Below are 26,822 nucleotides of genomic sequence, written 5' to 3' on the forward strand. Positions count from 1 at the left end.
AGTAGCTTCGTACGACATATTATGACTTGTGTGAATCGTCGATTTTGGTTTTCAGGTTAATCAAAATTGATTTGGGAGAAAGATTTTCAACTAGGAAGTTTTAAGTTGGAAGAGTTGACCAAGTTAAACTTTTGAGTATTTGACCTCGGATCGGAATTTTGATGGTTTCGTTATTTTCGAAAGGTGATTTTGGACTTGGGCGTATGCCCGGATTTGCATTTGGATGTTCCTAGAAGTTTTTGGCATTATTTGGCGAAAGTTGACAATTTGAAGATTTGGAATATTTATAAGTTTGGTCGGGAGTTGACTTTGATGATATCGGGTTAGGATTGTGGTTCCGTGAATTTGAATAGCTTTATTATGTCATTAGGGATTTGTGTGCAAAATTTGAGTTCATTCAGATTTGATTTGATAAGGTTCGACACGTGTTTTGAAAGTTGAAAGTTCAAAAGTTCATTAAGTTTAATTTGAGGTGTGATTCGTCGTTTAGATATTGTTATGCGTGATTTGAGGCCTCGAATAGGTCCTTGTTTTGTTATGGGACTTATTGGCATGTTCATGCGGGGTCCCGAGGGGCTCAGGTGAGTTTCAGACATGATTCAGAATGTTTTGTCTCATGTTGCATTGCTGAAGAAGTGTTGGTACTGGTATTTCCGCATTTTTGGAGGTTTGGACGCAGATACGAGTCCACAGATGCGGATGATTCATCATAAAAGTGGAAGTGGCAGGCAGGGCATGAAGGTCGCAGGTGCGGGAGCATGAGCGCACCTGCGCGATCGCAAGTGCGGTTCTATATGCACAGAAGCGCGACCGCAGAAGCGGAGAGATGATCGCAGAGGCGGTGGCTGCTGAGTTTGGGCGTGTTCGCAGAAGCGGAGGCCGGGCTGCGTGCGAGTTCGCAAAAGCGAGAATTTGTTCGCAAATGCGAAAATAGCTGGGCAGAAGTTGTAAACTGAGGGTATTGTTCATTTTTGCATTTTGGAGCTATGGAGCTCGGATTGAAACAATTTTTGAGGCGATTTTTACCACATGAATTGGGGTAAGTATTCTACACTCGGTTCTGATTATATTTCGTGAATCTATATTAGATTTTGTCATTTGGATTATGAATTTTATAGAGAATTTTGGGTGTTTTGTATAAAATTTTATAGAGTGAATTTTTGAGTTTTGAACATCGATTCGAAGTCGGATTGGAGTGAAACTAGTATGGTTGGACTCGTAATTGAATGGGTTGTCGGATTTTTTGAGCTTTTTCGTGTTCCGTAGCGTGGACCCGGGTTTGACTTTTTGGTCGAATTTGGGCTTTTGATTAAATATTCAACCTTTGTCATTTGGGTTTGTTTCCTTAGGCATTAATTGATATTTTTGAGTTGCTTTTGGCTAGCTTCTAGCCGTTCGAAGGTTGATACACGCGGGATGGCATTTCTAGAGTGTCGTTTGGTTTGATCGGTATTTGTCTTGGCTTGTTCGAGGTAAGTAATACTTCTAAACTCGATGCTGAGGGTATGAACCCCTGAATATACGTGTTATGTGTTTGGTGTTGAGGTGACGCACATGCTAGGTGACGGGCGTGTGGGCGTGTACCGTATGAATTATGACTCGATTGATTTGTGTGGTACTGTGTAGTTATTTATCTTGTTTCTATCCATGAAATTCGTACTTGTTAGAGAAATTGAGTTGTGATCCATGTTAGAAAATCATGTTTATGCCATATACTTATACTGTTGGGACCCATTGAGGTCGTTTCTAATGTTGAGTTTTTTGCTTAAATTGCAATTACATACTCAGTCATAATCATTTATTTACATATCATATCTTAGTCTTTGTTATCATTTATTGTCACATCATGTTATCATTGTTTGGGCTGATTGGCATGAGATTTGTGAGCCCGTTGAACTGGAGAGATTGATGACTGAGTGAGGCCGAAGGTCTGATTGTGAGTGATATATATGGGTTCGGGCTGCACACCGCAACGGAATTTATTGATTCAGGATGGGATCGGGCTACATGCCGCAGCATGCCATGATTGACTTATATTAGCACTTGGGCAGGATCCGCCCCTCTAGAGTCTGACATACCAGTAGTGAGCGTAGGTACCTACTGAGTGCGAGTGCCGAGTGATTGGGAGATGTTGAGTGATTGAGAGTGTTGAGTGATTGGGAGGTGCTGAGTGATTGAGTGTGCTGAGTGAGGTTGAATACTCCGAGAGCATGAGCACATGAGTTTATCATTGTGATGCATTACATTTGACATACATGCATGGCATGTAGGCATAGAGATGTATTTCCTCATGTTATACGGTATTGTGACATTCATGACTTCACATGCACATTGACATGTAGGCATAGAGATGTACTTTCCTCATGCTATCTAATGATGAAATATCTTATCTGTTGTTGAAAGTTTTGGGAAAATCACATTTTTCTAATATATTCGTATTTCGGTAATTTCGGTGAAAGATTTGGGTTCTTACTGTTATATCTGAGAAGCATGCCTATTTTCCCTAACTGTGAACGAGTTGAGAATCATATCTTGGAGTATTACTTGTAATGTTTTCATTACATTGGTACGAGTTGTTCTTGGTTGTTGGTATTGGACTCTGACCGTTGTCCAAGCTCGTCACTACTTTCAACCTAAAGTTATGTTTGTTACTTATTGAGTATGTGTGGTCGGTTGTACTCATACTACACTTGTGCACCTTGCGTGCAGATTTTGGAGCTGATGTTATTGTGTATAGCGGGAGCTGGCATTGAAGATGTACATGTGTTCCGGTTGTAGCTGCCTCTTGTTCGTGTTAGCTTTAGATTTATTAAAATCTATTTATGTACATTTCAAACAGATGATGTATTTCTTTCATACCAGTTTTGTAAATTCTAAATCTTAGCTGATCATACCAATCCTTGGGATTTTTGTATAAAAGTTCAGTTATTTCATCTATTTTCTCAGTTAATCTCATTTGAATTGGATTGTTGCTATTTGGCTTGTCTAACGGGTTAAGTTAGGTGTCATCATGACTAGTTGAATTTTGGGTCATGACAGAAGATCTATTTAGTGTTTGAAGGACTCAAGCTTGTGTAAAGATACTTAAATGATAGTACTTAAAAATATTTATCTGACTCGTTTGGAGTGGCTCAAAATAAGTAGTTTTTTCAGCAGAAATAACTTTTAAGTCAAAAAGCAATAAGTCGAGGTTACACATTTTATTGCTTTTGACTTGTTTTAAGCAATTTCTAACTTATTTTAAACACTTTTTTACTTTGCCAATTACTGAAAAAGGCTAAAAAAAAAACTAATTAAAAGTTGATTTTACGAGTTTAAAAGTCAATCTAAACACCTCCTAATTATGTTCTTCCTTTCCATTGCTCCTCAGACATTGAATTCGTTTTCTTTCAGATTTCTCCAGTTAATTTCAAGTTAATTGTCTATGCTAATTTCTTTATCTTCCAATTGGTGAGTTTTCTGCATTATTTTCTTTGTTTAACGCACTCGGCCATTGATGATGGCACTTTAATTGAAATCTGTTAATTCTGTGTTCTTTTGAATACTTTCCTGTTGGATCTCTACATGCATATTGATGATAGTATCAATTTGTACGTAGGTTTATTTTGGAAATAGATGCACAATTTAATTTTTTAGATAATCAAAATTAATTCTTCTTCCCTCTACAATAATGACAATCGCAACAGATCCTTTAACTGGTATGTAAAGCTAATATTGATTTTGCTTTGTGTTAAGGGTAGGAGAATTCTTCAAGAAGGTACTGAAATTAGACATTTCTTCGAAGCTTTTCTAGTCCATTATTTAAGTATCCATGACTTCCATTGGTTGTCTTTCTCGCTTCGCTCTCGAAAAATACTATGCGTCCTTTAATTTTCCAGTTCTGCTAAGTTTTATCACTATTTTTTCCGTTTTTAGTTTCGCCCGGTTATTACTAATGGAATTTTACATGTTATCAGTTTGAACAATGACACACTGAGGATGTTTAATAATATTCCTGAAACAGCTGGATGACCTTTTCACTTTTTTGAAGGTGCATTTCGGTTGCAAATAGATCTCTTTTCATTCCAAATTTATATGGAATTTCTCATATTATTGCACATATAAGTTGACTCAAGTTGTTAAAGGACATGCATATCCATAATCAATTTAAGGATCAACAACAACAACAAACTCAGTGTATTCCCATAAATGAGGCATGGAGAGGATAGTGTGTACGCAGGCCTTACCCACCTTAAAGAAGAACCAGAAGGGGCAAAATAATAGAATCAGATTGGAAGCTTGCCACAATTTGCAAGATCTACCCATTTTCTCTCCTCCAACGCTCTTCTTTTCTCAGATAAATAGCTCTTATCAATCTTTGTTTCTCAATCCCTTTATATCCCATTTGGTTGTTCATCTGTGTTTTTACCTTTGGTTCTGTCTATGCATGTTATTGTTATGGTAATTGAAGTATCAAAACTTTTTGGATTTTTGTTGTTCTTGATGTTATTTTTTGGTGTCGTTGTTGTCGAATTGAGCGATGCAAATGAGAAATAAACCTAATTTCTTAGAGAGAGGAAGAAGAGAAAGGGAAATTGACATAGTGTTCTATATTTTCACCATAGCAAAAAAGAGTTGATACACTGTTATATACAAATCAGTTATGTTAGCTCACAGCTCACACGTGCACATTACGTGTTCTAACTAACCGACTTTGCCTTCTTTGTACTAACTTCTTGACAGCTCACTAACAGCTAAGACTAACTATCACGCTCAGCTTGCACTCTTTCTTCTCTGCATATTCACTCTGCATCTTCCATTACTCCCCCTCAAGCTGGAGGGTGAAAGACATCGAGCAGTCCTAGCTTGGACAGAAGGAGGTGATGCTGGCTGACTCCCAAACCTTTAGTTAAGAGGTCAGCAATCGGAGACTGTGTAGCAAGATACTTGGTCTGAATGAGGCCTTACCTTCACCATTTCTCGGGCAAAGTGACAATCAATATCTATATGCTTAGTGCGCTCATGAAATATGGGATTTGCTGCAATTTGGATGGCTGCTTTGCTATCACAATGAAGTTGGATTGGTCTGGAGATCGGTATAGATAAGTCTTGTAATAAACCAACTAACCATATAATTTCTTCCACACAAGCTGCCATGCTGCGATATTCAGCTTCTGCTGAGCTTCAACTAACTATGTGTTGTTTCTTTGACTTTCATGAGATCAGGGAGTCACCTAGCTTAATGACATATTCCGTGACTGAACGCCTAGTATTAGGACATGTTGCCCAGTCAGAATCGCAATAGACTGTTAAGTGAGTAGCTGAGGTCTGGCTTAGAAAAACCCCTAAACCAGGACAACCTTTGATGTACCTTACCACTCTCAATGCTGCTTCCCAGTGTGACCTCTTTGGTTGCTTCATGAACTGACTGAGTACTTGAAATGTGAAGCAAATATCTGGGCGTGTGATGGTAATATAAATCAGTTTTCCAACCAATTTTTGATAACTGCATATGTCTTCTAGCAAAGGATCATCAGTGTCACCTATTAATTTGTCAAATTCAACAGTGGTTAGTCTAGTATTGGCTTCAAGTGGTGTTGTGGATGGTTTTGCACCATTAAGTCCAACATCATAAACTAGTTCTAAGGCATACTTTCTCTGATTGAGAAGTATCCCTTGTTTTGATCTCAACACTTCAATGCCCAAGAAATACTTGAGTTCTCCAAGATCTTTGACCTTGAAATTGTTGTGTAAGGTCTGCTTAGCCCCATCAATGAGGTCCTTGTCACTCCCAGTAATAAGTAGATCATCAACATAGATTAAAATAATCACAATACAACCTTCTCTCTGTTTAGTGAACAGAGAATGATCATGGGGACTTTGACAGTACCCTGCTTCTAATAGAACAGTAGTTAGCTTGATATTCCATTGCCTCGATACTTGTTTGAGTCAATACAAAGACTTCAAAAGTTTGCATACCCTATACTTCCCCTGTCTATGAAAACCTTGAGGCAAATCCATATAGATTTTTTCATGTAAATCTCCTTGAAGAAAAGTATTGTTTACATCCATTTGGTATAAAAACCAGTTCTTTGAAGCTGCCACGCTATTGAGTGTTCTGACTGTGACCATTTTTGCAACTGGAGAGAAGGTTCTATGATAGTCCAACCCTTCCCTTTGTGCGTATCCCTTTGCCACCAAGGGAGCCTTGTACTTGTCTATCTCCTCATTGGCCTTATACTTGATTTTGTATACCCACATTGAGCCTATAGCCCTCTTTCCAGCAGGTAGTGGAACTAATTCCCAGGTTTTGTTTCCTTCTAATGCATCAATTATCTGTTGCATTTTTTGAATCCAAGTGTGATCTTTAGAATCCTCCTTGAATGATCTAGGTTCTATTGGCACAGAGAAGGATCCCAGGTAGGCTTGGTAGGTGGGATTAAGATGAGTGTAGGTCATATACTGGGATATGGGATAGGAAAAATGTACCTTTGGCTTGACAGTAATGACATAGTCACTGAGCCAAATTAGAGGCCTGGTCGTTCTGCTTGGTCTCCCATGTGAGGCTGCTTGAACATGATCATGCAACTCATGGTGTTGATCTCTTTTTACTGTCAACTCAACTGGTTGGGTCTTAACCTGATCAGATCCTGCAATTGCTGGGGCTTCATTTGTTTAAGGTTGATCCACTGTTTCTCCTGTGTCAGATGCTGCATCAAGGAGATTTTGTGAATCAATGGCTGAACTTTCTATTCCTGGCATTGTTTCTCCTAGTTCAGGTACTAGTTCCTCCCCTTAGGATGTATATCATGAGGATCTCCTGCATGTGCCTGGCTTATTCCTATATTCATTGTCTCTTTGAACAGAAAAATATCACCCATTCCTCTTGTGTTTCAGTTTTAAAAGGAAATAGTGATTCCCTGAACTGAACATCCCTGTTAACAAAGAATTTATGGTCTTCAAGATTATACAATTTGTAACCTTTCTGTGTTTCTGAATACCCCACAAATACTGTCTTTCTAGATCTTGTTATGAATTTATCACCTCTAGGTAGCCTACTTGCATAAGAAAGGCGGACAAATACCTTAAGATGAGACAGTTGAGGTGGCTTACCATGCAATAACTCAAATGGTATTTTCCCTTGCAACATTGTTGATGGTAATATATTGATCAAGTACATAGCAGTTCTAACACAATCTTCCCAGAATTTTATAGGCATCAAACTCTGAAAACTCAATGCTCGTGCCACTTCTAGTATATGTCTATACTTTCTCTCCACAACTCCATTTTGTTATGGAGTGTATGGATAACTACTTTGATTAATCACACCATAGGAATCTTGGATTTTATTGCATTTTGAGTTAACAAAACTCACTACCATTGTCATATCTAAGAATTTTGATGTTCTTGTCAAATTGATTCTTTATTAGAGCAAAGAAGTTCTTCAATACTACAAACACTTCACATTTAAATTGAACTAGACATATCCAAGTATACCTGCTATGATCATCCACTATGGTAAGAAAGTAGTACATTTTATCATATGTAGGTTTTCTGTATGGACCCCATATATCTAAGTGCACCAAATGAAAAGGATTACTTGACCTACTGTTGCTATTAGGAAACATTAGTATGCTTTGTTTTGCCAAGGGACAAACTTCACAGCATTCCAATAGTTCAGCATCTATTTTATTCTTGAAATATACAATGTGTTGCATTGCTCCAATAGAGGGATGCCCCAGTCTCCAATGCCATAGCTTTCCACCACTGTCCTCCCTATGAACTGTTGCTCCTACTGCAGGTTTTACTGCTTTTTGTAATATGTACAATCTTTTTTTTTCCTTACCAATCCCTAGAACCTTCCCATTGAAGAGTCCCTGGAACACACAAAAATCAGGAAAAACTAAAGCCACACAAGAAAGCTGTTTGGTTATCTTGGACACTGAAAGAAGATTAAATTTAAAATCTAGGACATGTAAAACATTCTCAAGCTTATAGCTTCCTAAAATCATTGCATCTCCTACATATGTAATCTCTGCTCTACCACCAGTAGACACCTGAACTCTACTGTATTTTGGTCTCTTAGTGTTCTAAAAGTAGTCAGCAACTTATTATATGGTGTAATATGATGTGATGCCTATGTGTCTATTATCCATTCACAGGCAAAATTATTGGACAATAGTGAGGTCATACATTCCATGTTACTTGTTATGTTTTTTGCAGAGTCACTTGATATTGGCTTATTCAGCATATTCAGGATCTGCTTGTATTGTTGTTCAGTGAAGAAATGACCAGTGCCTCTGATGAATTTACATTTTCTCCTGCTACTATAGAATTGGTAAAAGGTCTGAATCCACCAGTTTGTGTGCTCTTCTTCTTGCTCTTAAAGTCTTGTGGATAGCCAACAATTTTATAATAATTTTCTTTCAAGTGCCATTTGTATCTACAATGCTCACAGATTACACCAGGCTTCTTAGGCTTAAAACCTTGGTGCATTCGTCCTGCTAACATTGTTAGTGGATCCCTGTTCATATCAACTACACCTAAGGACATTTGGCTTTCCTCCTGAGACATTATTGCATATGCTTCATTCACTAACACTATAGGTTTCCTTGCTAGCAGATTACTTCTTAGATTACTATAGGACTCATTAAGTCCCATAAGGAACTGCAAAAACCTTTGTGATCTTAAATGCACAACATAAGGCAAAGACTCCTCGCAATCACAAGAAGGTAGGGGAGCTAAAACATCTAACTCATCCCAAAATCCTTCATCTTGGAGTAATATGAGGTGACTGAATCAGTACCTTGCCTTAAAGTGGCAATTTCAGTCCACAAATGATATATCCTAGTCAAATTTGATCTATCAAATCGCTTCTGAAATTCACTCCATACCTTCTTAGCATTAGACGCATACACGATACTGGGCATTAATACATTCACGACAGTACTTCCTATTCATGACAGAACAATTGCGTGGCACTTCTCCCACTGTTCTACTAATTCTCCTCTATACATGCTTTTGACACAGGTTCCATCCACAAAACCTAATTTGTTTTTGCCTCTAAGAGCCAATTTCATCGCTCTACTCCACAACGCGTAATTACCTGGACCTGTGAGCTTCAGAGGGATTAGGACTAGTTCAGGCGTATCTCCAACTTGAAGATACATCGGGTGATTGTGGTCTAGTGACGTAACCTCATTTCCTGCCATTTTTGCAGAAATATGAGCTCTTGTTCTTCTGCAACTCACGAATTTACACAGGGCAGAGATCGTTGTCAAAGCACCCGCTCTGATACCATGTCGAATTGAGCGATGCAAATGAGAATTAAACCTAATTTCTTAGAGAGAGGAAGAAGAGAAAGGGAAATTGATAGAGTGTTGTATATTTTCACCATAGTAAAAAAGAGCTGATACACTGTTATATACAAGTTAGTTATGTTAGCTCACATATCACACGTGCACATCACGTGTTCTAACTAACCGACTTTGCCTTCTTTGTAACTAACTTCTTGATAGCTCACTAACAGCTAAGACTAACTATCACGCTCAGCTTTCACTCTTTCTTCTCTGCATCTTCACTCTGCATCTTCCATTAGTTGTGGGGTAAACTTTGTGTCTATGGGATAAATAAGTTGTGTGAGCTTTTACTTAAAGCGGAGGATTTATTTTTTTGATGGGTTTATGCAGTCTCATGAATAATGAATAGATAATTATTTGGTGCGGGATTATCAACCTCCTAGAATAACATGTCCACAAACTCTTTTAATCAGTTAAAAAATAATCCTTGTTTGCATGTCATAATTTGATACTAAAAAAAAGGTTCAAGCATGTATTGTTTTGTTACTGATTCTCTATATATGGTAAAATTATGGTATCTGAAAAACATTCAGCTATCCTGAAATAGGGGTCATTGGTTTAAAGAGAATGGATGATGCCCACAATGACTTTACAAGAGGTATCTCTCACTTTTTCTCTTTCTTATAGTCATACAAGCATGTCTTATAACCTATTTGGTCAAGCTTCTCCAAAGGCTAAAAGTGTTTTTGTTTTTCAAAAATACTTCTTTTTTTAAAAACTTAAGGTGTTTGGCCAAGCTTTTTGGAGGAAAAAAGTATTTTTTAGAAAGAAGCAGAAATAGTATTTGAGAATCAGAAAAAAGTAGCTTTTTTCTAGAAGCAGAAGCAGTTTTGTCTTTTCTTATTACCAGAAATACCCTTAACAAAATATATCATATACCAAAATAATTTTACATATTTTAAACTTAATACTTAAGATATTAATGTATCAAGTATTTCTTCTTATTTTTAGGATAACTTTCTAATATATGGTGATTTCAGGGGTGAATGCTTTTATATTTGTTGAATGACTTTTTAATATATTTAAATTATTTTAAAAGAATTAAAGTACTTTTTAATTTTATTTTGTATTTTACTTAAATAAAATAAAAATATTTAATTATTATGTATAAAAAAAAATTAGGTTATTTTATTTACTTATAATATTAACTATTAAGTAAATCTATTTATGTCTTTATTCATAATTTGATATTTAAAAATATTTTTTGAAAAGCTTGGCCAAATAAAAAGTATTCCTCAAAAGTGTTTTTCAGATTGATTAGTCAAATACAAACTACTTTTCTCCAAAAATACTTTTTCGAAAAGCACTTCTCAAAATAAGCTGATTTTTCAAGCCTGTCCAAACAGGCTATTATAAAGCAATAAGCATGCCTTCATCTATTTCATTTGCGTTTATCTGTCTCATTTGCCTTTAGATGGTAATTCAAAAAATTCAAATTGAAAAGAATATATATATTTCTACTCTTCCAAAATAAAAACTTTCTTAGACTTAGCAATAAGAGAGTTTTTCCACTTGTGACTGTTAACTAACAATTTATGCATGTCGGAATTAGGGTAACCAACTAGGAAGAATTTCATACATATTATGATTTATGCAGTCAACCAAATTTTAACCAATGACATGTATATATAACCTTTCCCTACAATGAATCCCTTATTTGAAATAGAAAATCTTCTTATTATTTCAATGAGCTTTATTGCAGGTTTTACAAAACAGTTTTGAGGATGTGGCATTTACTATCATATCTTGAAATGTGCAAAATATATAGATCCTTTGTTTAGAACTTTACAGGTTCGAACCACTTTTTTATTTGTACTCTAGATTTTTGAGGGAAGGGTGTTGGACCGGAATCTTCTTCACAAACCCTAACCTCTAAATTGGGGAAGAAAGAGGCGATACAGTCGAAGACGAAGAGAAAGAAAGAGCCAAGTGTTGTGTCGAATGATCTAGAAAATAAAAGACCAAACCCCATTATACATGGGTCTATCAGATACAATACACGTTTGGGCCAATACACAAAGCATAAGTCAGCAGCCCAATACAAACAAAGAATTGGGCCTAATCATTGCACTCTCAGCCAAGAATAAACTTAGTTTTATCGATGGAACTTATTCTGAACCTGATACTTCTTCTACTGACTTCAAGTAGTGGAATCATTACAATGATATGGTTATATCATGGCTCTTGAACTCTCTGTCTAAGGTCATAGCTGAAAGTGTCCTTTATTCTAAAACTGCCAATGAAATTTGGAAAGAGCTTGAGGTCAGATTTGGATAATGTAATGGTACTCAACTTTACTAGTTACAAAAGGAGTTGAGTGATCTAGTGCAAGGCACCTCTGATGTGGCAGGATATTATACAAAGGTGAAAAGAATTTGGGATGAGTTAGATACCTTGAATACTTGTGTGCACTACACCTGTGAGTGTGATTGTGGAGGAAAGTACAGAACTTTGAAATCCCTTCAAAATGGTAGGCTCATCCAATTTCTCATGGGGTTTAATGATACCTACTCAGCTGTGAGGAGTAACATTCTGATGATTACTCATCTTCCTAGTGTCAATGAAGCCTATTCTCTTCTTATTCAAGATAAGAAGCAAAGGAAAATTCATGTTGCACAATACCTAGTCGAGACTGCTTTCCTGGTACAAAATCAGCAAACCACTTTTCAGAAATATGTTACTGGAGAAGGAAAGTTCAAAGCAACTCTCGAAGGAAAGAAGCATAACCTGATATGTAATTATTGCAAGAAACCTGGACATTCCATTGACAAATACTATAGAATCATTGGGTTTCCCTCCACTTTCAAGTTTACCAAATCCAAAAGGTATCACGGAGGTCCTCACAGCAATGCAGCAATCATGAATGAAGAAAACACAACTCAGTCAGTCAACATATTGGAAGGACATGCAGTAGGGAAGGTCATCACTCAAGAGCAGCTAAGTCATATCTACCATCTTCTTCAGCAAGCGAAGGTTGGCCAACAGGGTGAGCAGATTTCTAATGCAAATGTTAGTGCCAATTGTACTGGTAACACAATCACTGCTCCTAACCTATATTGTCTTTCATGTTTTCCTTACATGGATTCTACCTCTTGGGTAATAGATTCAGGGGCTTCAGAACATATGATTTTTGAGTATTCCATTTTATTCAATGTGAAATCTCTAACCAGATCTCTGTATGTTAATCTCCCGGATTCATATAAAGTTAAGGTCAGTTAAGTTGGTAGTGTGCATGTTCTGCCAGATTTAACCCTACATAATGTGTTATATGTTCCAGATTTCATATTTAACCTAATTTCAATTCACAAACTCACTCAACAACTCATATGTACCTTGTTTTTCTCATCTTTTGGTACATTCTTGCAATGCCCTTCACTGAAGAGGCCAGTGGTAATTGGTGAAGTAAAGGAAGGCCTATATCTACTTAATCCAGCTTCTTTAAGTTCTGGACTAGTTTATGGAAGTTCATCAGTTTTTCAGTCTTATTCAGCTTGTAATAACATTACGACAGACCCTGTCTCTAATTTAGTTTCTTGCTCTGCTAGAGTCAGTTCTAATGTAAGCCTATGGAACAAAAGGTTAGGGCATATGCCTCTATCTAGTATGCAAAATATATCCAGTTTTCAGTTTCCTTCTCTAACCAAGTTTAATGTTCCTTGTGATATATGTTCTCAAGCTAGGTAGGCAAAACTGCCTTTTCATTCAAGCAATATCAACACAAGTTCAATTTTTCAACTTATTCATGTTGATACCTGGGGACCCTACAAGGTACCAACTCATGATAAATATAGATACTTCTTGACCATAGTAGAGGAACTTGGACTTATCTTTTAAGAACAAAAAGCAATGCTTTCCCGTCTTACAATCTTTTATAGCAATGGTGGAAAGGCAGTTTGCAAGAAAAGTTAAAATCATTCGTTCAAATAATGCTTTGGAATTAGGATCAGCATCCATCCTTTCAAAAAATGTCTCCTCTAATGGAATCATTCATCAAACTTCTTTTGTTGCTACCCCACAACAAAATGGAGTAGTTGAACGAAAATACAAACATCTTCTAGAGACATGTAGGGCTTCATTATTTCAGTCTGATCTCCCTACTATGTATTGGGGTGATTGTTTATTAACTGCTACCTTTTTAATTAATAGATTTCCTTCTAGAGTGCTTAATTTCAAAACACCTTTTGAAATCTTTTTGGAAAAGCTCCATCTTATGATTTTTTGAAATGTGTTGGTTGCCTATGTTATGCTTCTACTTTACCTCATCACAGGTCAAAACTTCAATCTAGATCAGTCAAATGTGCATTTCTAGGATATCCTTTTAGGAAGAAAGGATACAAGCTATTGGATCTTCAATCTAGAACAATTTTCATTTCTAGAAATGTATTTTTTTATGAGGATATATTCCCTTTTTCTTCTCCTACACCTGAACCCACCCATTTTCCCTAAAGAAGTTTCTACTATATCCGACCATACTCACTCTTTCCCTCAGACTGATCACCCTTCTTCTTCAGAATTAAGTCTTAGTCCTACTATTCATTCTTTAATAGCATCACCTAGAACAACTCCCCATTCATCTCCTATCTCCAGGATCACTTCTTCTCAATCTCCTATTCCCCTTCAACCTGCATTAAGGAGATCTACTAGGGAACACAATCCACCATGTTATCTGGCAGATTATGTGTGCAATGCTGTGTACTTGACTGATCTAACAGATTTTTATTTTGCAGCACCAGTCTCACCTACTACCCTACCTTTCAGACTTTTCTCCTACAAATCAATCACTTCTAATCTCTATTTCTCACATCATTGAGCCTACAAGTTTCTCCCAGGCAGTTTTACATCCCAGTTGGCAGGATACAATGGCTAAAGAAATTCAAGCCTTGGAGGCCAACCAAACCTGAAAAATGGTTGAATTACCAAAAGGAAAGAAACCTTTACCATGTAAATGGGTCTATAAGGTTAAGTATAGATCTGATGGCAGTATTGAAAGGTTCAAGGCTCGACTAGTTATCCGAGGGGGCATACAAAGGGAAGGAATCGACTACAATGAGACTTTCAGTCCAGTGGCCAAAATGATCATTGTTAGATGCATTTTAGCAGCTGCAGTCAAAATGAATTGGAAACTATTTTAATTAGATGTCAATAACATTTTTCTTTATGGTGATCTACAGGAAGAAGTATACATGAGATTTCCACCAAGAATGACTTCACCCTCTATTAATCATGTTTGCAGATTAAAAAAGTCCTTATATGGACTTAAACAGGCTTCACTCCAGTGGTACACAAGACTCATTGGTGCCCTCAATTTCAAAGGCTATTCCCATTCTCTTAATGACTATTCCTTATTTTTCAAAAAGCCAGCTTCTGGAATTTCTATTGTTGTTGTTTATGTAGATGACATACTTCTAACGGGTGATGATCTTAGAGAGCTTTCTAATCTAAAAGCATTTCTCAATTCAGAGTTCAAAGTTAAAGATCTTGGAGAGGCTAGTTATTTTCTCGGAATGGAAATACTACGAGAAAAACAGGGACTAATTATCAGTTAGAGGAAGTTCACCTTGGACCTTCTTTCTGAGTTTGGTGTCCTTGATTCACGTCCAGCTTCATCTCCACTAAACCCTAGTTGCAAGCTTCGTGCCTATGTTGATGAGCCTCTTCACGATCCAACTATCTACAGGCGACTATTGGGCAAGCTTAATTTTTTAACCCATTCAGCATCTGAGCCAATATATGCAAAGTCCACGTCGACCTCATTTTGATGCTGGCTTACACTGTCTCTGATATCTGTTATCTTCGCCGGGGCTTGGGCTCTTTATGAATTCAGACCTCTCTTTTCAATTGCTCGCCTTTTGTGACTCAGATTGGGGGTCCTGTCCGGAGACATGTCGCTCAGTAAGTGGCTTTTACATCAACCTCGGCGGATCCCCTGTTTCATGGAAACCAAAGAAACAATCTTCAATCTCTCTTTCTTCTGCAGAGGCCGAGTACCGATCTATGAAGAAAGTCGTTGCAGAACTCATACGGCTTGTATGCCTTCTCACAGATCTCTCAATTCCCCCCTCTTTTCCAGTTTCACTTCATTCTGATAGCCAGGCGGCTATTCACAGAGCAAAAAACCCAATCTTCTATGAACGGATGAAGCACGTAGAAATTGATTGTCACTTCGTCCGTCAACAGTTCTTCGTCGACTTGATCTCTTTATCTTTTGTTCCTTCGACATCTCAGCTCGCAGACGTGTTTAAAAAACCTATTTCTGGACCTTTACACCGCTCAATCATCTCCAAGTTGGGTGTGTTTTCTCATCCCTCCAACTTGAGGGGGGTGTTAGACCGAAATCTTCTTCACAAACCCTAACCTCTAAATTGGGGAAGAAAGAGGCGATACAGTCGAAGATGAAGAGAAAGAAAGAGCCAAGCGTTGTGTCGAATGATCTAGAAAATAAAAGACCAAACCCCATTATACATGGGTCTATCAGATACAATACATATTTGGGCCTATTACTGCAACCCAATACAAACAAAGAATTGGGCCTATTACTACAGCCCAAATCCGGTCCACTTTAATATAGCATATTGGATATAGCTAAAAGGCACTCAAATCTTTCACAACTTTCTTATCCAAATACAAATTATAACTAGAGTTATGGGCAAATACATGTGATTATGGGCAAATATATAGAAATTAGAGACTTCTAATTAAATATAGTTGTAGTTGTCCTTTGTTGTCTTTCAAATAGTTGTATAAATATACACATTGTACAGAATATGATCCATCAATAAGAAAAGAATTGTTCTATTTTCCTACAAAGGGGGTTAAGGAGCTATACAAAATGGTATTAGAGAGGGAACTTATCTTTATTGTCCTGTTATATGGTGTGTCCTACGATGAAACTAGCTCTTAGATTGCTTAGATTAAGCGCTTTGAAATAATGCAAGTTGATACTGTCTTTTGAAAAATTAACTTCACCCATTTGACATTTTCAGACTGCTTAGCTTGACAAATTATTTTATGTTCCACTCTCTGATTAGTCATACTAAATTATCTCGATTATCTATTCATGATCATGATGGTTGTTTGGACTCCATGTCATTAATTTGGATGAGCTCAGAGGAACTAGAGAAATTAGAGAATATAATCTTATGGCTTATTTTAACTTGAAATGCCATTAGCATAATTGTTGGAGATTGTGTTTGATGAAAAAGCTCGCACATAATGCTATTGATAATTCAGTATCTAAGAAATTCAACCAATCTATTTTACAGGAAAAGTTGGAGACCTATCTTATGCAATGAAATAATATAAACTTTCTGTTTCTTAAACTCTGAATTATTTATAAGCTGGAATAGTAGAAAATGCTCCGCCCAAAGTCATTATGCTGCATATGTTACCTTTGCCCTAGAAATTTTGAAGAGACCAATCATCTTTTTTTTTTCTTGAAGTTAATAAGACGATGTTCTGTAAGATTCTGTATAAAATTGGAATTCCTTCCCTTTTTTTTAGTTTTCACTGTTTCAACTCTCAGATTGAACCAACTTTAGGTACCCTTCAATAATCAATATGTATTATATAAAGAACAAAAGCAAAAAAAAAAAGATATTTTCTTTGCTCTTTTCCTCTTTGTTGCAGTGGTGTAAATAACTGAAGCAACCAATAGCAATACCAGAAAAGGAAATATAAAGTGAAACCTCAACTATATGACTCCTCGCAGATAATGGATGGGAGAAATTGCAAATGAAGAGAAATATTTTCAGAAAGAACTTGCTCAACCCTACTCTTGAATTGAATGTTTTGTGAACTTTTTATATTATTAATATTAAATTACAGTATTCAATTTTTTTAGCTTTGTATATTATTAATATCTAATCATAGTGTTTTTGTTTTGTTATATTTACCTAACGCAGTAAAATTGAAGTTTTAAATACCACAAAAGCAGAAAGGATCAGTCATTTGTTGGGCCCGTACTTTAGCACAGACATATTTGACTAATATATATGTATAAAAGAGGGACAATAGGTGATGAGTTGACGCCTTTGTTTGGCCAAGGATTTTATTTATCTATTATTTCAATTTTTTTTTGAGTTTTTTCCCTTTTTTTATTTTATTTATATGGTATTTTGAAGAAACTAAAAGTCACCTCATAATTCTCTATACTATAGCACATGTTCACACTACTAAATAAAATATGGGATTTTTTCTTTGCTATACACTAGTTGAAATATTGTTACCTTCCCTACTCAAATTTCAATTTAATTACATGGTCATATACAATTTACCAATTATATACAAATAAGTTTTAAATGAGTATCCCTTTATATTAGAAATTGAATAAAGAATATCAGTTATTTCCTTATCCCTTTATACTTGCTCGTGTCTCTCACTCTCTGCTTTTCCAACGTACCCATCGTCTAGCTTTCTTTCCAGTAATGGGATCTAATAAAAGAATATGATTTCTGGCAGTGGAACTTTCACACTTAATTGGTTATTATAAAATTTAGACTTCACAGAACAAATATTACAACTCAAAAGTGCGGATTACAAACATTGAAAAGAATTACTAAATTCAAGACGAAGATATTATAGTAATTCATCAATGGATTTCTTATTGTATATATTTTTAATAGAATTCATCAATGGATTTCAATCGTTTTAACTTAGCAATTTTCTTATATGTTGCACAATTAGTATTCAAATTGAAATTGTCAATCAATAAATTTTGAAGGTGTTTGATTCTCCACCATTGACATCCATTAAAAAGCTTTGAAGCTTTGAATTCGAATTTGAGTTTTCAAAAATCATTATTTGTTTGCATTGGATGTTGTTACAAACAGTTGGGAATATTGTTTGGAGTTTATATCTCAATTTTGAGGGTGTTTGGTGAAGATTAGACTTGATTTTGGCTGAATTTCAGATTGAAACTCGACGACGACGAAGAAGAAGAAGAAGAAGAAGAAGAAGAAGAAGAAGAAGAAGAAGAAGACATGACATACAATATACTTACGAAATTGTAGTAAAGTTGTAGTATAATTATATATAAATTGTATTCTGTTGTAGTTATATATTTTTTTTATTTGAATGTTGTATGGTAGTTGAACAATAGTTGTATAATGTATGAATCGTTGTATAAAATTTGTATTTAAGTTATCAATACAATCCTTTTACATAAAGTTATTGATATGTATCAAAATTGTATTAAGAGAGTAAGTTTTGATTGGAATTTTAGAGAAGAAGAAGCGCACACCACAGACAAAAATATATACAAATCAGATACAAAATATATACAAAGTCATATTATATAAAATTTGTATAAAAATTATATTTAAGTTGTATGATATTGTAGTTGTATATAACTGGGTAGAAATAATATATAAAAGTTGTAGATAAGTTATAAAAATTTATAAATATATAATTAGTTGTATGAATTTTATTTTTACTATGTATAAATCAGATACAAAATATTCAAAAGACATATTGTATAAAAATTGTCTTTAAGTTGTATGATATTGTAGTTGTATTTAACTGTGTAGAAATAATGTATAAAAGTTGTAGATAAGTTGTAAATAAGTTGTATAATATATAATTACTATGTATAAATCAAATACAAAATATACAAAAGACATATTGTATAAAATTTGTATAAAAATTATATTTAAGTTGTATGATATTGTAATTGTATTTAAGCACATACCATAGTTGTATAATAAGGTTTCAAATCAGACACCACAAATATGTTGATTTTGATGAGAAACATCTGGCAGAGAAACTAATAAGCGCAGAAAATTGCGACTAGAGTAACTGTTTGGGGTGGTTGTTATGGTGTATTGGATCAATCCTTATATATTGTATTCCGTATTATTTAGTCGGTATGTATAATTATATAGGAACCAATAAGTTTTGGTCTAAATCCTATATATTCATTGAATATGTACACATTTGGAACCCTATAATTTCAAATCGAGACTCTATTTCCTACAATCTGATTCAGCTCATGGTATGGGTGATGAGGCCACCATCCAGGAAATTAAGTTCGGAGACTAGCGGAGAGAGGAGAGAAAAAAAGGGAAAAGGTATAATTAAATCCCGTAATTGAAGGCATTAATAATAGATTATGAGCTTTTTAAGATAGAATTGTATATATTTTGTAGCTAAAATATGTTTAGGTCGGATAAATACAAAAACTTGGACAATTTAATCCTAAAAGTCACTATTACTTTAACAGGTGTTTTATTTCCCAAAAGGCTATCAATTTCTCCTTCTATGGTCTTCACGAACATTAAAACATCACTGTTATTTTCACTCATCACTTTTATTTCACCCCCTTAGATTTCAAGCAACTTCTCATCCCACCATTATCTTCTTCATTGACCCTCTGCTCCATACCACCTTCAAATTTCCATTCATTCCTTTATATTTTTTTGTTCCGTCCATATTCATTTGGATTACTATCAGCTTAAATTTTCCTTTACACATATGATTTTTATTTTATTTTTCACATATTAGTCTCAGATTATATATTTGTTATTTCATTAATTAAATTATAGAAGAAATATCTGATCGTGCGAAGCGCGAATTACTTAACTAGTACTAATATAACAAAAAGAATAAAAATTACACAACAGATTTTGTAAATATGGAGAAAATTCCCAATCTTAGTGAGTTACCGACACGGCACTCCATTGGCGAGGAAGTGATTTTCTACTAAAGTGCCGGTTGAAGTGCAATTTTCTTAAAAGAAACAATTTTTTTAATCATTTATAAAAAGGAGAAAAGGCGAAAATCTGAAAGAAAAAAAGAAGATAAATGCAAATGCTGGTTTTGGAGAGTCACTTAAACCCCCAGCCCTGTTTTATATAATTACTAGTGATTTTGCCCGCCCTTTGCGTGGTTATAAAAATATTTTATCTTACAAGTATAAAAATTATAGATATACTGGAACCAAAAATACATAAAACTTTGTTATCGTAAATAAGTAAAATGAAAGGAATTAGACATCTAAAGCATTTAATTTGCTTCTACCAAAGGAATTAGAATGCAGTTTATTTGAATTTTAGCTAATTAAGAATGATTTAAGGAGTATTGCGCGATGAAAAGGCAAAATTAAAACCACAATTACGTAAATTTCATATTACAACTGTCAATTACTATACAAATAAGATAAAAATAATATTATTGGTTGTACACTTATAATTTTATATAAATGAATTTAAACTTTTGATTACCAATATAATAGTCCCACAAGTGAGAAGTTTTTCTAGTTCCACAATATTCCTCACAGCCAAATATAGATGTCATCTAATAATTTTATTCTTTGTTATATGTCGAGCCCAATTTTCAACCAATTCCGATCCAATCTATGATCATTCATCACAAATTAAGTCTACGAAACCCATTAAAATAAATTGTGTACAAATAGAGATTTGCAAATCACTTCTAACAAATCAAACTTCTACTGAATACAATAAGATAGTAAAAATAGAACACAATGAACTATATAAAATATTTAGTTTATGTAAGGGTGTCTTTCTCTAAAGAAATCAAAGCATTTCAGCATATTTATAAAATGATTTTATGTTTGAAGCTCTCCCTATATTTGAGTAATTATGTCACGACTCAATTTCACCTATAGGTCGTGATGGCGCCCAACACTACAGCTAGGCAAGCCAACTTAATAAATTAAGCATATATTGACAAAATTTAAAACCAAAAAAATAATAAAACCCAAATTCTAACAATGTGTGTGCCAAGACCTGGTGTCACAAGTGTATGAGCATCTAGTAGATTATACAAAACCTCAAATACTGTCTGAAATAAAAATAGACAGAATGAAAATACAAGGAGAGATACTAGTAGCTGCAGAACGGCTCAGAAACTGCAAATCACCACTATGCCCCTGGATAACGTGGATGTAAGACGATAGGTCCCCCACTAGTACTTGCCTCAGGTCCTGCACAAAAAAATAATGTGCAGCAAGTGCAGTATGAGTACGAAAACAACATGTACCCAGTAAGTATCGAGCCTAATCTCGAAGTGGTAGAGACGAGATGGCCGACTTTGACACTCACTATGGGTCAATAATAATAATTGAAATGCAACTAGGATATTTAAATCAGCATGATTTACAGAATTTGAAATAATTTATTTAATCAGCGGAAATAATCAAACTTCTTCAAATGCAACAATTCTCAATATATTAATTAAATTCCTTCAATTCAAATAATTTCTAATTTATCAATTAAATATCATTTACAGGAATAACAATTAATTCTTTAATAAGCAAAAATAATAATTCATTAAATTTCAAGGATTTTTCAATTTATCAATTAGCTTCGTAAGCTATTAAAGTATCGTGTAATTATTATTATTATTAAGCACGATTTCTGCCGAGGACGTACGGCCCGATCCAGAGTGTCGTGTACACTGTCGAGGGACATGCGGCGCGATCCATAGATGCATCTATCCCGCCGAGGCGTTCGGCCCGCTTCACAAGAAAAAATGACATTTTTATATGTACCTCCGGAAGGAGAGTATATTTATTATAAGATAAATTTGGGAGGAAGAATAATTTCTTTTAATAATTAATTAATTTAAACAGAAAATCAAGCATATGAGATTTTCATCCTTTAATATCTTTATCTAACAATTCACAATATATTCATATATATCAATATAATATTAATTAATCAGGAATATAATTTACACAAGTAATTCATGCTTTGAGTCTTAAACTACCCGGACTTTAGCATTTATAGTAGCTACGCATGGGCTCTCGTCACCTCGTGTGTACGTAGCCTCCGTAATTAGCAATAATTATTCAATTTAATCTCTATGGGGTAATTTTCCCCTCACAAGATTAGACAAGAGACTTATCTCGTCTCAAAATCCACCTTCGATTATCGCGTCGCGTAAAATTCTCGATTCAATACCGAAAAATCCGAAACTATCCAAAAGTTATATAAAATAATTAATATATGTTCAACAATTCAAAATTCATCTATTAAATAAATTACCCTATCCAAAATGATAAAATTCCTAAAATTTACCCCGGGCCCACGTGCCCGGATTCCGAAAATTTTTGGATGAAAACGTTACCCATAATCTCAAGAACTCAAATATATAATTTCTATCCAATTCCATAACCATTTTCGTGATTAAAATCTCATTTTTATAAAAATCTAGGTTTTTCACCTAAACCCTTGATTTCTAAGATTTACTAGTTATAATCTACTCATAATCTATGTATTTAACTCAAAGGGTGTAGAATTAACTTATCTCAAAGTTGTTAGTTGAAATCTCATCTCAAAAAGCTCCAAAATCGCCCAAGTATGGAAGAAAATGGGCAAAAATGGTGAATTCCCGTTCTTTTAAGTTTTCTGCCAAACAGGTCTTTCGCACCTGTGGAAGTTGGAACGCACCTGCGGAAAAATCCTCGCAGGTGCGAGTTTCACTTGCCTGGCCAATTCTCGCATTTGCGCACAAAGCTTCGCACCTGCGCATTCGCAGGTGCGCAAATCGTTCGCATCTGCGGTGGATTGCCCCTTCCCTTTTCCGCTTCTGCGCTCAAAATCTCGCATATGCGAGTGCCGCGCCTGCGACTGGCCAAGCGCAGGTGCGATTCTGACAGTAGCTGGGAGCTTCAGTTTTGGCTCCCAACTTTCAACTTGGCCCGAGCCTCGTCCGATTGACACTCGGGGTCCCCGGGACCCCGCCCGAACATACCAACAGGTTTGAAATCATAAAACGGACTCGCTCAAACTCTCGAAACGCGTAAAACAACATCAAATCTAAGAATCACACCCTAAACCAAATTGATTCAAACTTAAGAATTTCAAGTTCTTCAATTTACTTCCAATGCGCCGAAATATACTTAAACTACTCGAAATGACACGAAATTTTGCGTGCAAGTCTTAAATCACTATACGGAACTATTCCCAAATTCGAAATTCCAAACGGACTTCAATTACTCAAAATCCTACTCCAAACCAAATTTAAAGAAGTTTAAACCTTCAAATAGTTGATTTTTACTATTAAGCGTCAAAACGCTCTCTAGTTCTCCAAAACCCGATTCGGACATACGCCCAAGTCCAAAATCATCATACGAACCTATTGGAACCGTCAAATCCTGATTCCGGGGTCGTTTTCTCAAAATGTTGACCAAAGTCAAACTTGGTCTTTTAAGGCTAACTTAAGGAACCAAGTTTTTCGATTTCAACCCAAACGCTTCCAAATCCCGAAGCAACCATCCCCGCAAGTCATAAATTAATAAAAGCATGTTCGAGAAGTTTTATTTTAGAGAACGGATTTTTAAAAGTTAAAATGACCGGTTGGGTCATTACAAATTATTGGTGCTAATATTCAACTCTGTTGTTTTTGTCATCAAAACTATATAGTATAATATATAAACCCGTAATCAAACTACCCTTTTAAAATGCTGAGGTCACTACATATAAATTAAGTATGAGTTTATCCGGACTAAAGATTATTTGAACAAATTTCACTCTTTTTCATTGGGACTAAATCTCAAACCCAAAAAAAAGACAAAACAACAGTTTGAATTTTCTCTCAAGAACAATTAATAGTATTGACATAAATTTTCAAGAACCGAAACCAAACCTTCTAGTATATATCTCTCTCTCTCTCTCTCTCTCTCTCTCTCTCTCTCTCTCTATATATATATATATATATATATATATATATATATATATATATAATAAAGTTGGGAAAATAAAAGATGATGTGGCATTTTCTTTGGCCAAGAAACTCAATTATCTTTTTTCTCTTTTTTGACATTTCCCTTCATTTCTTCATTTATCTAATTATTAATTTTCGAAAAGTCTTCAAATGCAATTAATCAACTTTTCACCTAATTAATTTTAAAAATAACTGAAAATAATAACTCTGCATCATCTACAATTTGACTATAATCATTATGACTATCATGTACTAATAAAGGTTTATTAATCTAGACAAAAGAAATAAAGGCTTATTAATTCTAGAATTAGTAACCAAAATCACACGATAGGTTGTATATCAAAATCCTTATGTAACGACCCGATCCGTCGTTTTAAGCATTTATGCTTTTTTCCAACTATTTGAAGTTTTGAATAATTTTTTACGAGGTATTATGACTTGTGTGAATTATTGGTTTTGGTTTTAAGGTATTTCAGGGTTAGCATGGAAGAATGAATTTTCATGTTGCAGCTTAACTTGAAATAGTTGACCGGATATTGACTTATGTGTTAACTACCTCGGAATTTAATTCTCATGATTTTAATAGCTCCGTATGGTAATTTTTGATTTAGGAGCGTGTACGAAAAATATTTTTGAAGTCCGTAGTGGAATTAGACTTGAAATGCCGAAAGTTGAATTTTGAAAAGTTTGATCGGGGGTTGACCTTTTGATATAGAGGTCGGAATTCGATTCTGAAAATTGAAATAGTTTCGTTATATCATTTACGACTTGTGTGCAAAATTTGAAGTCATTCCGGATTGATTTGATGTATTTCGGCACAAGATATAGATTATGAAAGTTCAAAGTTCATAGATTTTGATTTAAGGTGCGATTTGACGTTTCAATATTATTTGATGTGATTTGAGGCCTCGAGTAGGTCCGTGTTATATTATGGAACGTGTTGGTATATTTGGTTGAGGTTCCGAGGGGCTTGGGTATATTTTTGGGTCATTGGTTGAGAGATTAATAAAATTAAGAAATTTGAGAGTTCGGCCATGGTCAATATCGGGTAAAGACGACCTCTTTTCAGTATTTTGAGTGCGCAAGCAGGTCCGTAGCGTGTTTTATGATTGAAATTTATATATGGTTTGTGTCTGGGAGGTTCCGGATGAGTTTCGGGATGAATTTTGAGCGAGTCCGGGAATTTCGGCACTCTAATATTATTCTAGCACTTTCGGGGACGCGGACCGCGCATTTTTGGGTGCTGAGACGAAGGAGGGACGCGGACCGCGCATTTTTGGGCGTTGAGGTGAAGGAGGGACGCGGACCGCAGATAAATTTTTCCGCCGCGCTCAAAATTTCGCGGACCGCGCAATTCTGTCCGCGGCCGCGCTCTAGGAAGATTTACAGGTCCGCTAGTTCAACTTCGGAAGCCTATATCTTTTGATCTACAAGGAATTTTGAGATGATTCAAAAATAAAAGTTGTAGCCCTTCGTGTCTAGTTTCCAGAAAAGTAATGAAGTCATCATTTGGACATATATAAAGAAAGTTATGGCCAAAATAATAAAGCCTAGTAGTGCAGCCCAAAGAATTTCGCGGACCGCATCATTTTTTCGCGACTGCGGGACCCGGGACGCGGCCACGCTCAAAGTTTCGCGGACCGCAAAGTGGGAGATTAGAGGTGCACTATATAAACGGGGTTTAGGGTATTATTTCATATTTTGGACCTAGGGAGCTTAGTTTGTGGCGATTTTTTGTGGATTTTTCAAGAAATTCATCGGGGTAAGTGATTCTAACTCAAATTTGGTTAATATACATGAATATATCAATAATTTCATCATATGATTAGTACTTTGAGGTGAAAATTTGAGAAAAATTGTAGAAACTTCATAAAATGAATTTTCGATATTTGACCACCGATTCAGAGTCGGATTTGAGTGAAATTAGTATGGTTGAACTCGTAATTGGATGGGTTGCCGGATTTTATGAGTTTCGTCGAATTCTGAGACGTGGTCCCCCGGGTGATTTTTGGGGCGTAATTTCAGATTTTGTGGAAATATTAGTATTTTGATATGGAATTAATTCCTATAAATTTTGTGGGCTGAATTAAATTAATTGTGACTAGATTCGAGCCGTTTCGAAGTTGATACACGCAGAGTGGAATTGCTGGAGCATTGCTTAGCTTGCTCGACATTGGATTTGGCTTGATCGAGGTAAGTAACTCTTCTAATCTTGGAGTTGAGGGTATGAACCCTAAATATATGTATTTCGTGAATTTTTGGGAGGTGACGCACATGCTAGGTGACGGGCGTGTGGGCATGCACTAGAGAAATTATGATATAATTGTTTATGTGAAATTTTGTAGTTAAATGATCTTGGCATTTTTCATGCGGTTTTATGAGTTAAAGAAATTGAGCTGAAAAGCATATTAAAAATCATGTTGAGGCTATGTGCCAATATTATTAGGACCCACAGATGTCATATTATTGTGAATTATTTATTTTAAATTGAAAATTCATACTCAGACATATTCATTTCATTGCACATCATATCTTAGTCTCTGTTGTTATTTATTGATACATCATATCATCATTTTGGGCTATTCTCATGACATTGTGAGTCCATGAGAGAGAGACTGGAGAGATTGATGACTGAGGGAGGCCGAGTGCCTGATTGTGAAAAAAAAATTGGGATCGAACTGCACGCCGCAGCAGGCCATGCTGGCTTTATATATATTATACTATTGCATGTGAGTTAGCCGTGCAGCACGTGAGTTGGCCGTGCAGATCCAGATATTATTATAGCACGTGAGTTATCCG

At 35.3% G+C, this 26,822-nt stretch overlaps 2 protein-coding genes across 4 annotated transcripts in view; both read left to right on the forward strand.

Annotated features, from left to right (window-relative positions):
- The window catches only part of LOC104091606 (F-box/kelch-repeat protein At3g06240-like), a 126,146-nt gene extending 123,213 nt beyond the window's left edge, over positions 1-2,933 (forward strand). Inside the window, exons 2-4 of one of the 3 annotated variants that reach the window (XR_004503046.2) lie at positions 56-1,039; positions 1,385-1,472; positions 2,710-2,933. The gene's annotated coding sequence lies outside the window, so the exon portion shown is untranslated. The remainder of the gene's footprint in view (positions 1-55; positions 1,040-1,384; positions 1,473-2,709) is intronic. The other 2 variants (XR_011414136.1, XR_011414137.1) reach the window with 2 other exon arrangements.
- Positions 2,934-11,828: 8,895 nt separating this feature from the next.
- On the forward strand, positions 11,829-14,884 carry LOC138905319 (uncharacterized). Its single transcript, XM_070193831.1, has 3 exons — positions 11,829-12,548; positions 12,720-12,896; positions 14,510-14,884. The coding sequence occupies exons 1-3, from the start codon at positions 11,829-11,831 to the stop codon at positions 14,882-14,884; spliced, it is 1,272 nt and encodes a 423-aa protein (XP_070049932.1).
- Positions 14,885-26,822: the final 11,938 nt, after the last annotated feature.

The sequence above is a fragment of the Nicotiana tomentosiformis genome, chromosome 2 (genome assembly GCF_000390325.3).
Source record: "Nicotiana tomentosiformis chromosome 2, ASM39032v3, whole genome shotgun sequence".
Lineage (NCBI taxonomy): Eukaryota > Viridiplantae > Streptophyta > Magnoliopsida > Solanales > Solanaceae > Nicotiana > Nicotiana tomentosiformis.

Coding starts and splice junctions, on each gene's coding strand:
- LOC138905319 (XM_070193831.1), top strand. CDS start 11,829: ATGGGGTTTAATGATACCTACTCAGCTGTGAGGAGTAACATTCTGATG. Junction 12,549..12,719: donor CGGATTCATATAAAGTTAAG/GTCAGTTAAGTT, acceptor CCTTCACTGAAG/AGGCCAGTGGTAATTGGTGA. Junction 12,897..14,509: donor CTGCTAGAGTCAGTTCTAAT/GTAAGCCTATGG, acceptor GGTGATCTACAG/GAAGAAGTATACATGAGATT.